The sequence below is a fragment of the Ambystoma mexicanum genome, chromosome 8 (genome assembly GCF_040938575.1).
Source record: "Ambystoma mexicanum isolate Mex_15411 chromosome 8, UKY_AmexF1_1, whole genome shotgun sequence".
Lineage (NCBI taxonomy): Eukaryota > Metazoa > Chordata > Amphibia > Caudata > Ambystomatidae > Ambystoma > Ambystoma mexicanum.
The window spans coordinates 1060931722-1060945519 of NC_090929.1; the positions used below are offsets into that span (position 1 = coordinate 1060931722).

The 13798-nt window shown below is 47.9% G+C and overlaps 1 protein-coding gene across 3 annotated transcripts in view; it reads right to left on the minus strand.

Annotated features, from left to right (window-relative positions):
* Positions 1-13798, minus strand: part of RASGEF1A (RasGEF domain family member 1A) — a 273939-nt gene that overhangs the window by 21647 nt on the left and 238494 nt on the right. For all 3 annotated transcript variants that reach the window (XM_069611040.1, XM_069611039.1, XM_069611041.1), the window contains exon 4: positions 3960-4097. In XM_069611040.1, the coding sequence (XP_069467141.1) occupies positions 3960-4097 (138 nt within the window). The remainder of the gene's footprint in view (positions 1-3959; positions 4098-13798) is intronic.

The following is a 13798-nucleotide window of genomic DNA, read 5'->3' on the forward strand; positions in this document are numbered from 1 at the left end:
TAATGTCTGACCCAAATTCCAGGTGAAAGGAAGTGTGCTCTGTCCTCGAAACAAACTCAATTGCATATATTATGGAGGGCAGAAAGCGTGCACTAGAAGAGTGTGCTCAATGGTGTGTGGCAGCACTGCTGTACACGTTCTGAGATTCGCACCCATGAAACGAGTGAAGATTAACTGAGTGGGGGTGTCCCGACCCATTGCCAGAAAGGGTGGACACCAAAGCACTTCATGTGCTACGATGGCCTCTTGCTGCTGTGCAAGCTCTAGGAAATATGCGATTTATGCTGTGGCGCGCGCATGGCCAGCCTTGAAGAACTTAAAGCCCATTCTTGTGAAATAATTATCAAACACCAGCCACATTGAGTAAGTCAGTTAGATCAGGAGAATGCTGGTGAACGCACACCAGTGGGCGATCCTCCTATTCTACTCAGTTAAAGGTGGCCGTCCCTGGCAGGTTTAAAAATATCCAAAAAGCAGCAGCATCTGACTTCCTACTGCAAAGGGGCGCTCCGATTTGCCATTCCACTTGGTGGGTAGGGTGGGGTGGGGGTTAGGGGAGGCAATTGCGGTTCTCTTCGCAGACTGGGCCAACCGGGCCTCCCATACATGCTGTGCAGAATTAAGAAACAGTGATCCAAGCTGGAAAAAAACAAGGAGGTGGTTGGTGGTTCACACATTCGGGAAAAAAAGGCTACACCAGTGGTATTCAAACTGTGGGTCGCGACCCCCTAGGGGTCCGCGGGTGCATCCCAGGGGGGCCCTGAGAGCTCAGCATGAAAAAAGATTTTTTTTTTAGATTGGAAGAAATGGGCAGGGGTGGCCCACATGGGCGGGCTGAAGCATGAAACTGTCTCAGGCAACAATGAACAAGTGGCCCACAGTTGTAAATGGATATTCATTCCTTTAGTCACAGACTGGGCCTCATTACTACTATGGCGGACCAGTAACAACGGTGCTGGTAAGCTACCGGCACCGTTGCTACCGTTCCGCCATAGTAAGAGTTGTGCTCGTGGGTGCTTGACAGCCCCCGCCAGGTCTGACCTCAGCTCGTCGGATGCACCAGCACCGTTATTAACGGTGCCGGTGCATCCGAGCTCCCCATTCCCATTTGAGCCATATGGGGCTCAAATGGGAATGGGGATCTACCGGCACCTTCGAAAGGGCAATTATCATGTCCGCCTAACTCGGCATGACCTAGTAATTGCCCATTCGCGGGTGCCAGACCCGGATGCAACTCCAGTGGCAGCCGTGCCGGTTTTACCGGCACAGCTACCGCCAGAGTAGTTATGAAGCCCACTGTTTCAATAGTACCCAAAGGGGTGCTTTGTGTTAAAATGTAAGTAAATTGTGATATATTCAGCAACAATGGTCAACATTACTAACTGCATAGTTAAGTAACTCATCAAAATGGTCCACATTGGCCAAAATGGTGGCCCATTTTGATTGGCCCAAACTAGCATTTTACATTTTTGGTACAGGCATTGCCCTATAGGCCTGTCCGAGCCTGGCGGCTCATCCATAATGGCAAGAGGCGCCCACCCAGTGGCCCCTCACCCATTATGGAGGAGCTAAGGAGCCAGCCCAGTGAAACAGTGAGCACTCCCTCAGCTGCTTTATCCAGCTAATGGAGTGCTCCTGGGCTGGCTGAACTGTCAAAGGGAAACACTGTTTCCCTTTGACAGTTCAGTTTAGTTCCCCAGCCGCACATGCTCACTGAGCCATGCAAGTGCTGGGGCGTTTTGCTTCGCCAGCATTGCATAGCTCATTGGAAATGCTGGCTGGGGCACTGCATGTCTGTATGTCCGAGGGGGAGCTCCTGCGCCTCCTCGCACATACGGACAGAGCAGCTGGAGCAGGCCGTTTCAGCACCCACACACAGGCCAATGCAGAAGGTACGTTTATGTTCATTGTTTTTATTTAAACATGTGTATGGATGCGTTGTGAGTGTATGGTGATGGATGCTCATGTGAATGATAGAGTGATTGCTGTATGAATGTGCAGCGCCTTGCATATACACATAATCATGTTCATTGCGTTAGGACCAGTGGGGCCCAGGGGACAGGGATGGTATCTTTTTACCGGACATCTATCATTCAAAACCCTCTGCCTTGTCCACAAGGCTTTCTGGGGCCTGGGTCCAAAATACCTTCAGCTATTCCTCCGCAAATACCTCCCCTCTCGAGCTCTTCACTCCTCTACCTCCAACTCCCTCAGGGTCAGTCGTTTATCAAAGAAACGAGCTGGGGGTAGATCTCCGTCTTCGGCTGGGGCCTCCCTCTGGAACAGCGCCCTGCCACTCTAAAACTTGAGGAGAACCATCTTTCTTCCTGCACTTATCAGACCTACCCTGTCTGCTGCCTTAAACGTAGCACTTGCAAATTGCTGGCTGCACTACCACTGTTTGTTGCCTTTATTATTTATTTATTGTTATTTATCTGTTTCTCCTCTGCTTCGCACTTTCCACTTCTCCCCCCTTCCATGCACTTTTCCCCTCACACTTGCGCGTTCTCAATGTCACTGGGCCTAGTAAGATCGCTGTTTTATTCTCCTCTGTTCCCCTCCCTTGCCTTGTCACGCTCTGAAACACTTGTGTACGAGCGCGATAGAAATAAAATATCAATGCCTGGACTCCCAGCAACAATTGCAAACTGTTTGGCTATTTACCCATTTTTTGTTAAAAGTATGCTCTACAATGCAACATTTTAACCTATTATTTAAAAAAAAATTCACAGGGGGAAACCCCCCCGAACCTCCCCTTAATGCCCCTCCACTTAAAAAAGATTCACCAGCCGCCACTGGCCCTCAGACTGTGTTGGGAACGGGATGGGGGAACCGAGGGACTATGGTGGGAGCACAATGGGCGGGAACCATGGGATAGTGATGGGAGCAGAGTGGGGAGAGCCCTGGGTGTGTGATGGGGTGGGGAGAGACCAGCGACTGGGTAGGAGTGGGATGAGGGAGCCCAGCGACTTTGATGGGAGCAGGTGACGGCGCGCAATATATACTGTCCATTTGGCATTTCTGGGGGGTCCCGACCTGCCCAAATTTTGCTCAGGGGGGCCCTGGCCAAAAAAGTTTGAAGACCACTGGGCTACACCATGTGGTCTTTTCATGATGGGCATGCAGGTATGTGCATATTGGACAAACTGTATTGGCCACTCACGCCATGGACTGGTCGATACATGTTGGGAAACAGGATGGAGCTTCTGGCCACATATGCAATACAGCCTTGACCGATGGCGTGCTAAATACGGGTTTGTCCTCCAAGATAAGCCCGACAATCATCATTACAAAAAATGTTCACTTTTACAGGGGTCTCCAACCTATAGCTCTTTGGAAATTTTGGACTGCAACTCCCATCAATGGCAAGGCATCATGCGAGCCATAGTAAAAAATTAATCATCTGGCAAGCCAAGGCATGCGACGCTTTGTTCTGAAATGTGATCTCTTTTCCAAAGTGGTGGTTTAGCATGGGATGGGTTTGATGAAGTAAGAAGGTGTAGGAGTGAGAGAGGAGTAGTATGAAGGAGTGCTTGATGTGGTTTACTGCTTGGATTTTTCACAGCACAAGACACTTTTCTATGAACAAAAAAAAAAAAAATAATGCAAACTAAATGCCCTGAATACGATAAACTGTCACTGTTTTGCACCGTGCAGATGACAAAACTATTGAGTAATGATCACCTATTACTCTGCGTATTTTGATTGCACTTTTAAGATCGTTTTGATATTAATAAAATGGTCATTTTTTTTACATTTGTCTCAGGAGTTTGGCTGAGGCTTCTGGTTGTCTTAACCAACGTTTGGTTGGCATTCACTTCAAAGCAACAGGGTGGCACGCCCCTTAGCACCGTTTCGTTTGTTGATGAAGGCTTCTCAGCCCATTTGAGGGATCGCTAGATGTGGGCTTCATTTCCCTTGCTCCTCCCCTCTTGTTGTGGTGGTGGTTTAGCATGTACCTCATCACACTGCGTGATCCTGTGGGCAATCTCCTTCAGCTCCCGCATAGTCTTCTCATCCTGGAAGTCATACGGGAAGGTCTCGGTCCACTCCTTAAGCAGCTGTATGATCTTGGCAGCAAAAGACTTCAGCTTGGCCTGCAAAGGGAGGGAGAGAGAGAGACATCTTAAGCTGTGCCAACGGGGTCACCACTAGGCCCTCAAAACAGCGATGCATATCTGCATGATACAAACAATGTGCTTATTACCGATATTGAATATGATAATCCTGTGAATCTGCCAGGTTGGCAATAACAATGGGGAACTGGAACAGTATGAAGGTATTCCTTTCCTCATTTTTAAACTAAAATAGACCCCAAACACATTGTGGGATGAAAGAGGATTGCACAGTTTTTACATTCTCAGAAGAATAGTGGGAACGTTTTTGTGCACGGAATGCAAGGGTTGTGAGCCTATTTCGATTTTCCTCATTAAAAAGCTTGTGTTTCTGCATTGAAGCCTAGAAGTTTAAAAAAAAAAAAAAAGTTTACCACCACCTACAGAACAAATGTTACTTACCTTATAATAGTCTTCCTGTGGTTTGGATCGGCTTAGAATAACATGAAAGCCCCAGGGAAAATAATAATTCTAGATGACATATCTTAGTTCCCATACTATAGCAGTATGGTTTTCCTGTGGGCAGCATTTCGATATACTGCCCCTTTTCACATTACCATCTTAATGAGAGCCTAAAAGGTTCTGAAACGCAACCAGATGTCCACCCACGCAAGGAAAGGTTTTTACAGACCATATACGCTTAGTAAAGGTCAGTGGCAATGCGTTCGTCTTGGAATCAAGACGACACAGAGCAACACAGGTTTGATTCCTGGATCTGCACTTAGAAACCTCTTCGGCATTAAGCACGTCATAAATAACCAATTAAATTACACACAAATAAATTAATTTTCAGAAAGGTTCCTTTTAGCATGTTAACATACATTGGTCATCGGTACTACCAGACTAACCAAACTAACCAAACCTTTTGGAGATCAGAATCGCTGTGGCCCTCAGCCAACGTGGAGATGCCGCGGAATGTCAAAATATAGAATGTTTACTTTTGCTATGCAGGAGTCTCACCACAGCTGTCAAATCCAATAGGTGGATTGCATCAGTTCAAGAAAGGCCCCATCAAAACACATACAACCGCAGTCACCTATGCGTCCTGGTAGCCTTCATTCTAAGGGAAGGTGCCTGAAGACACCACACAAAGAGGGAGCTTGCAAAAAAAGCTCACAGCAATGGATTTCAGTGTGCTCCCAATACACAGGAGGGGGAAGGGTGTCGGAAGAGGACAGGGATTTAAAAAATAAGGTATTTTACTGCATGAAACCGATGACCAAATGTGGCACGAAACGAGACAAAATGTGAGGCATGGATGGCAGCACACTGTGCCATGGTCCTGTCCATACTGGGTGATGATGGTAACTCCCTTAGTCTATGCCACAGAGAGTTATGCTGTGTGGTACAGGAATATCAACACGTCATGGCACTGCCTACAGATGGGTGACTAGGCTGGAGCAAGCAGATGACCCCCTACAGTAGCTGAACTCAAGAGGGATTCAATTCCGACTCTTGTATAATGATATCTAAATCTCCTAGCATCCCTCAAGGACTTCCAGGCAGAACTGCCACCAGGAAGTCAGTGGAGAGCGCCCATAGACCCAACCAGTTGTCTTGCTTATAGGATATGGCTGCTCAAGGTGTACTGGGAGCGCAGAATGAAATGCACCCACTTGCACCATTGTTTCAGCACTGCCACCTAGCCATCGCGGAAGGCACCAAAGCCTGATCGCAAATGAGCCTCAAATCATACAAGAGCAGGGTCTGAAAACTCTCGCCAGACGTTTTGGACTACAACTCCCATGAGCCCTAGCCAGAATACTCAACAGTGGCAGGATGTAGCGAAACAACGCCTCGCCACTATGCCAGCCATCGGAATCAAAACTATTGGAGAGGTGAATGATGTGCTTTAACAATGCAATTGAACATTAAAAAAAATTATATACACACACACATTTGGCGCGGAATTATCCATGCTATGTAGCGCCACCGAGCAAGTCTGTTGCAGCGGGTGGCACACACAAACTGTAAGATTCCTATGTGGCACGGAATGTATTGCTGAATGGCATGAGGTGTCACGCGGCACAGCATTGATGGGAATGTGGTTTGGCGTGTGTCAGTGTGTAACGTCTACTGTGCAGCACAACAGCTTGCGCGTGGGTGGTGTGCCAATTCTGAGCCGAGTGACAGCGGAAAAATAAATACAAATTCGTGTGTGCGCAGAGGACCCAACATACCGTGTTCTAACACCAGCAGCAATTCAGCCGTTCGGGAACAGGTTGAGCCGAGAACGCGGCGGCTTGTTCGCTCCATGATCGACTTGACCTTTCAAGCTGCTCCGGGGGTTGAAACGTGCAGCGCGTAACGAGAAGGTAGACCGGTTTATCGGCCGCAGTCCACACAGGGTTGTCAGGAGTTTAACGAGCATAAATAATACGGGAGGGGGGGGGGGGTAGTGGCGGTGTCTCGCTGTGACCACCAGGCGGCCGCGTTGACCTTTAATGTGCAGTTAAGGACCGCCCAATAGGAAAGACAGATTTTTCCATCACCTCACGCCGCCCCGGCAATGTGCGCTGAAACAGCCCAACCAGTACATATCAGTCTAGTAGCTCTGGCCTGCAGGAAGCTGTACAAACCCTGGCGTGGCGGGCCCCGGTGCATCGGTGAAAGGCCGGACACAAGCCAATAGCACACCCACGGATGCTCCTGGTAATTTGAACCCACGCGCATTTGTTAATAGTAACAGTTGTGGTTTAGGCGCTTAGAAGCGCGAGGATTCCGACTAAAGCAGCAAACGTTCTAAATAAAAACCAGTACCACCATGACCTGCAGGATGCCGCGAGGCCAACCAAACCCAGCACTTTGTTAGCCATGGCCCTCAAATGAACACCTCAAACATGCTGGGAAACGTGGGATACTCCCCCTGGCACACATCTATACAGCAGTGGCAGGATGAACTCCTCACCAAATAAAAAAAATAAATAAAAAAAAAGTGGTATATATCGCGCTTTATAAGACCGGGTCAGTCACATTCCATCAGAACGCTGAGCACATGTGAGACATTTCACACAACAGGAGAATGCACAGGATTTAAAACATTTTTCTTTTAAATTATTCCAAGACCAACTTTCAAAAGCAGCCGGGTTGGGATGTCAACTAAAAATGAATACTTGGCAGGCGTTTGGCAGCTCGACTTTGTTAGCGTGCGCCCTTAAAGGGCCAGCGCCACTGGCTTCTTAAGTACGATGTATGGCTACGTCATCATTGTTAAATACCACTCATGCCCGCAGCAACTACATACACGTGTGCGTTGTGGTTTAGCTACCATGGAGGATTAGGACAGGCGAAGGCCTTCACAAAGGGGCTGGGTCCGAGTCAGTGCCCCCCCCCCTCCCATACCCCCCCAATAGGCTACTATGCGTCAGAGAAGCCGCCGGAAGTGGGCCTTGTAAGGACCCAATGGCACGGGCATGGAGCGCTTGCTTGTAAACAAGATGTTCTCAGCGAGGACCGCAAGATCGGGGCGAGCGGCCAGCATTCCTACCCTCGTGCCTCTGGCAGGAAGCAGCGCCGCCGAGGCCTTGGCTTCGCTTGACGCACGCAGCGGTGGCGATAACCGAAGCGGCGGCCTGGGGTTGGCTAGTTCAATACACGGAGTGTGGCTCGGCACCTGCGGCGTGCGGGCATGCAGGCCTGCAAACAGGCTACACGGCGTCGCTGCAAGACCATTTGATACTTATTCTCCCTGCGGGGTTCCTGTGCTCGCACAGCCACTGGCTGCTGTAGGAAGCAGCAGTGCTGAACTTGGGGGGGGGGGGGGGTGTAAGTGGGAGCAAACCACAGCGAGTGCATTAAAATGAGGTGGGGGTGACGTACTCGCAAAAGTTCATACTTTTGACTGCTGTCCACGCTTTTGTTTTAGGCATTTCATGTAGCAGAGCGCTTCACTAAGACCATCTCAAACATGAGTAAACACAGATCATTCGTTCGGGGTCCCTTTGAGACTGACGTACAGAAACGTGCACCTGCGATTGGGTGAATAGTAGAGAGCAAACTGTGCCATAGAAGAAAGATTAAGACAACCCAAAAGCAAGCGATTTATTTCGCCACGAGCCCAGGATTTCGAGTTGCAAAGATGGCGCCTCTCTACAGAAGGCCTGCCGTAGAGATCGAGTACCCACAAATCTCTAAGACACACTACTGCATTTCAAAACCAGAAAACAAAAAAAGAAGAAAAATAACAGATAAGGATGCGTGGCGTGCAAAGGTTGTGTATCCAGTGGAGTAACACTGCTGAAAAAGTTGGGGTGGGTGGGGGGGGGGGGGACATGACATCTGCAGAAAACTTGCCCCGGCCAAATGAATGGGGACAAAATGGTGTGCCATGAAAGTTGGGTACAAACACCCCTGCCCCCCCCTAAAATGAGACCCATGCGTATATCAGAAGGGATTTTTTTGTTGTTGTTGTATATGGGGCACCACGCTTGCAAGGAGAACAAAAACAACAACTTCAGTTTTAAAAAGACGATGTGGCCACAAGATTGGACCAGACAGTGAGCATAGCGCAGTGGACAGAAACCTTTGACTCCAGCGGTTTTGGACTACAACTCCTATGATGACCCCACCATCAGGCTCGGACTGGCCTATAGGGCATGCCCGAGCCAAAAACACAAAATGCTAGTGTGGGCCGTTTTTTTTTTGGTCAAAACAGGCCATTTTTGTTGACCCATGTGGGCCAGTTTGATACATTACTTTGCCATCCGGTTAGTAGTTTTGACCAGAGTCGCTGAATAAATACCTTTAAAATGCACAATTTGATCAAAAACCTCCCCCTTGGATACTACTCAAACATTCTGTCACAAAAGGAATAAATTGCACTTTGCAACAGTGGGCCACTTTTTCATTGGTGCCCGAGACAATGCCCCAGTCCGACTCTGCCCACCATTGAAAATGCTGGTTAGGACTGGTGGGAGTTGTTGTCCAAAACACCTGGAGAGCCAAAGGTTGCAGACCCCTGGCATAGCGTGATCATTAAGGGCCATTATATATACGCAAATGCCGGTGCAATATTTCAGCTTTAAATCTGCATGTGCACACTTACACTGGAATAAATAAATAAAAGCCAGGTGGCCAGTCGGGAAGAAGTTGGGGCTAAACATGCACACGCAGAGTATGCCACAGTACGCATGTGAGGTTCGTGTAGAGCTGCGGTCTGGATGTACCATTCCCAGAGATCTAAGAGAAATGTGTTCAGATGTCTTGGCTTCCACAAGAAGAAGCTGCGACCCAGGCCACGTCGTGTATTCAATTAGCTAAAGCACTTTCGAACGGTGGTCCTATAGCTTTGTGGGCAGTAGAAAATGGCCGTTGGTGGTCACAGAGGACTGGCTTAAAGTTGTACTGGGAGTTATCGTGGCCAATTCAGTGTCCAAGGTGGCACCTGTGTAACCAGGAGATTGGAGTTCGCATCCCAACGAAACCACTAAAATTGCGTTAACATTGGCAAGTTCCTTTAATTACCTCATGCCACAGTGGCCTTCTATACTAAAAACTTCATTACCGATGGCATAGGTGCACCACTGTCATGGAAGTGATTTAAAGTGCAATTGATGTACCTATGGAGTTTGGAAATTAGAAGCATGAAAGACATTGCATAATTTAAACTATTATTTTGAACATCTTCGTTTGAGTGAAGTTCAACTGCCAGCTCCGCCCCCTCAGATGTCCGCCCCCGCCTCGGCCCTTGTGGGATCCATTTAATGTTTTTCCATTTCCACCACTGGCCTGATCAAAGATTAATCCAGGACAAAAGCCGACATGTTTTAAGCAAAAGGAATACATAAGTTACATTAAAAAAATGAAGGAAAAACGCCTCTCCCGCCCCCCAAAAATGTAAACATTTTCCATAAAATAAAACCCCAGCTGAATGAAGTGGAGTCGCTAGAGACGTTCGCGTGTGCCGTACAGATAATGCGTCACAGTGCTGCCAGTCAAGTGCCTTGCAATGAAGCCGTGGCGCGTGAGTCACAGGTCTAGGAACGCGCGCGCGGGACGGGCAGCCTCCCTCGCCTCAGTCTGACAGCTGCTGGCGCAGGAATGCAGCGGGGCCTCCCAAAGAATGCCCGCGAGAACAGGCGCTTGAACTTGAGGGAATAGTACACATAGTCCGGCCCTGCAGCTTCTCTTCACAGGAGCCGCAGCACGCCACCGTACGCCACCGTGACGTCCAAGGCTGGAGGATAATCAGCAGAGGCCTACGTGGCGCAGCACCGTGGCCCGGCGCCAGACTAGAGGCACCGAGAAGGCCAGCCGGCTGCGCCAGCTCCCATTCCAAACTATTATTTTACGCAAGACTTTTTTGCATTACTGTTCATAGAAGAACTGGAACCACGGCGAAGAACAAAGGTTGTTTTCGAAAAAATCTCACATGCATCCCCAATCCAACTAAATAATGTAGAAACATATAACTACAATGTATTTACATCTTCCCTTTTGGTGGTGTTGAGAACCTCAAGACTTCTTTAGAGAAAGCGGGAAAACACACACACACACCCATCCATCCACCCACCCACCCACCCCCCCTCCCTCCCTCCCTCCCTGGCCCACCTACCTACCTACTTACCCCGACACTTACTCGGCCCCCAAGAAAACAGGGTATTGTTTTTTGGAGTGTTATTAACCTATAAATCTAGGGGACACAGGGAGGAAATTGTTGAGGTGAAGCAAGGACTCTCATTCAAACTGAAGAAACGATTTTAAGGATCTGCCCCTACTTTTTTTTTTCACCATGTGCGAATCTTTTATGAAATATGTGGATACATTTTTTTTTGGGGCAAAGAAACTACGTGGTTTGACCCACCTACAAAACACGCCTGCCATATCATGCAAGATGGTGGCAAGTTTCACTAGATGGCTGGTCTCGCTTCATGGATTCCAGTTTCACTGTGTACCTGGCAGTTGCACTCCAGACAACAATTGAGGGATGACGAGCTTAGTCACCATTACTAATACTTTTTGGCCTTGTCCCGTTGAGCACACCTATACACAAGGTAAGGTATGGAACGCCGGAGATTGGGAAAGAGGCAACAGGTGACATCACTTGAAATAGCTAACTGCTGATGCAGAAGTGATCCATGAACATTGCTCCCATGCGTGCCCCTTCCATTTGGGAGAGGTTATTCCAGACCACTTTCCCCAGTTACAAACCTACCAGCACAAGTCCCAGAATGCCAAGTTAAAACCTGATCGGGAGGGGTTCTCCCTTCCCCCAAATGGAATAGGGCCCGTCAGCTTGCATGTGGTCTTTCCGGTAAAGGATTCAGATGCTGGAGGCCGCCTCCTGTAAAGGAAGCGGAGCTCAGAGCAGCTAGATTTGTCGATGACAAGGTAGACAGTAAAGCAATGCCTAGTGCCGATCACAGTTCGGTGCTCATCAGTGCAACCCGACCTCTGACATCACCTACGCCCTTAAATCACAGCGGTTCATTTTATTTAAAGAGACAGCAGTTAAGATGGCCTAGCAACTTTGAAACCTACCGTCTCAAAAAGTGCCTTTCACAGGCAGCACAAGCACTGTGGTATGCAACATACCATTGCATGTGAGTCAAATTAAACCAAGGCTATGCACACACCACTCCCAGCATTCTCATTACCAATAATATAAAGCCACTTCAAACGTTTTGAAACAAGAAACTTGTTCTATTTGCCAAAACCCATAGCACCCAACACGTGTTTCAGCCACCTCGTGGCCTTCCTCAGGGTTTACGTGGACTGTGTTCCCATTTGATCAATCCAATGCCTCCAAAATAATTGCATTTACAATACCTCTTAGCACTCGTGTAATTCTCATAAATGAATCTAGTCATTTTTGCGTCACAGATTCATGTTCTGCCACTATTCCAGCAAGAGTATCTTCCTATGCATATGCCGGCAGGTTCCGTGCAGAAAGCTGCAGTTCTCCCATCGGGGAGCTGGCTCTAACCTACCAGCACAGGAAAAAGAAGACACTCGTGGCAGAATTAATCTGACACAACTTTGAGACAAAGGCTGACACCGCAGTTTGCCTATAAGGGATCTGATATTAATCTCCCAGCACATGAAGAAGACGACCCACTTACCTCGTTAGAGGCTAAATACTACAGCATTACACAATGATGAGATAAAGGCAGACAAGATTACATTTATGGAAATTAGAGTGCTAAGAGACACTGGAAGTTCAATTATTTTGGAGGAGTTGTATTGAACACGGTCCACAAACACACGTTGGACGTTATGGATTTTGAAAAATAGAAGTTTCTGGTTTAAAAACCTTTGTATTATGGATATTGAGAATGCTAGGAGTATATGGGTGCAAGTAGCCTGCGTTTAATTTGACTGATATTACTTCCGGTGATTTAGGGCTGAGGTCACAAACCAACCAAGGATAGTGCAGACCCACCCCAAAAACCAATAATGTAGTCATAAAGAGAAAGTGACACTCTTGAACCTGATGTGTGGCAGTTTGCTCAAACTAGAACTAGTCCAAACCTACTATTTTCTTTAAACATTGAATGAGGGTAGGTATATAATGGAACGATAAGGTGACCAATCACTCCCAAGTGACAAACATAGCTCAAGATTTGCTCTAGTGGATTAGAGAAGCACGTGAAACTCCCTGGGGATTAAATATATAGAATTCTAGATAAGTAGCCATCAACTATAGGGGCCCATTACATCGAGGGGTTCTGAGACAAAACTGACAACTCGACCTTCACCCGGAACCCAGAGGTGGGTTAAAGTTACCCATCTATGATCTGTTTAACATATGGCCTCTCCCAGCACTCTTTTTCCAAACCTTGCACTGTCCTGTATGGCCCAGCTTTCAGGGGATCACGAGAGACTACCTACAAACTAAAAAAATATACCAAGGATGCAATGCAAGTTTGGCTTTGGCCATTTATGGCCGCTTCACCGCTAACATCCGGCACTACCAAATTAATCTGCAGAACAGTCACTCATTTGTACCCGGGTGGCCTTCCAGGATTGTGAATGGTAAAAATGTTTGGCGGTATTGCCACAGGGAATATTGCCAAACTTGTGTATGGCTACCTATGACAGCCATACACAACACGCCTAGTCTTCACTCCCACCCCATGTAGGGCCGTCTGAAGATCTGCCAGGTCTGGTGGGTGCCCATTTCAACACAATGTTTGCGCCCCCCTTCCCAACCCAACTCCTGCTCTTAAAGGGTGTGAAAAACCGTGAGTCAAACGAAAGTAGCGAGGTGGGTAATCGCAGTAGGTCATGGGGCAGGCTGCCAGCAGGGAGCAGACACACCAACATTCTGCTGAAATGCCACGATTCGCCGTTTGACAGCAGGGTGCTAATGACGGGGAGTCCTGCATAACGAGGCGAGGTGATAACAAGGTTGCTATATTCTGCTAGCGGTAGGTGAGTGCCCGTAACATGCGCCACACTGCACCATGTTTCAGTGTCATGTTACTGCCAACATGGCGCAGATCCACTGGGCCCCCCCGAGCCACGAGGCCCATTTTGATTGAAAGGCCCAAGAGCCGTCCCTGCATTCATACTATTCTGTACACTGTGTTGCTCTCCAACCACTGCCTCGATATTTGGACAAATGGGGCAAATCTATGGCTCCCACTGTGCCCGTCAACAAAAATGCATCCATGATGCCTAAAAAAAAAAAAAAAACAGAGTTTCTATGGTGTATATTACAATGAATATTCTCAGTGCTGCAG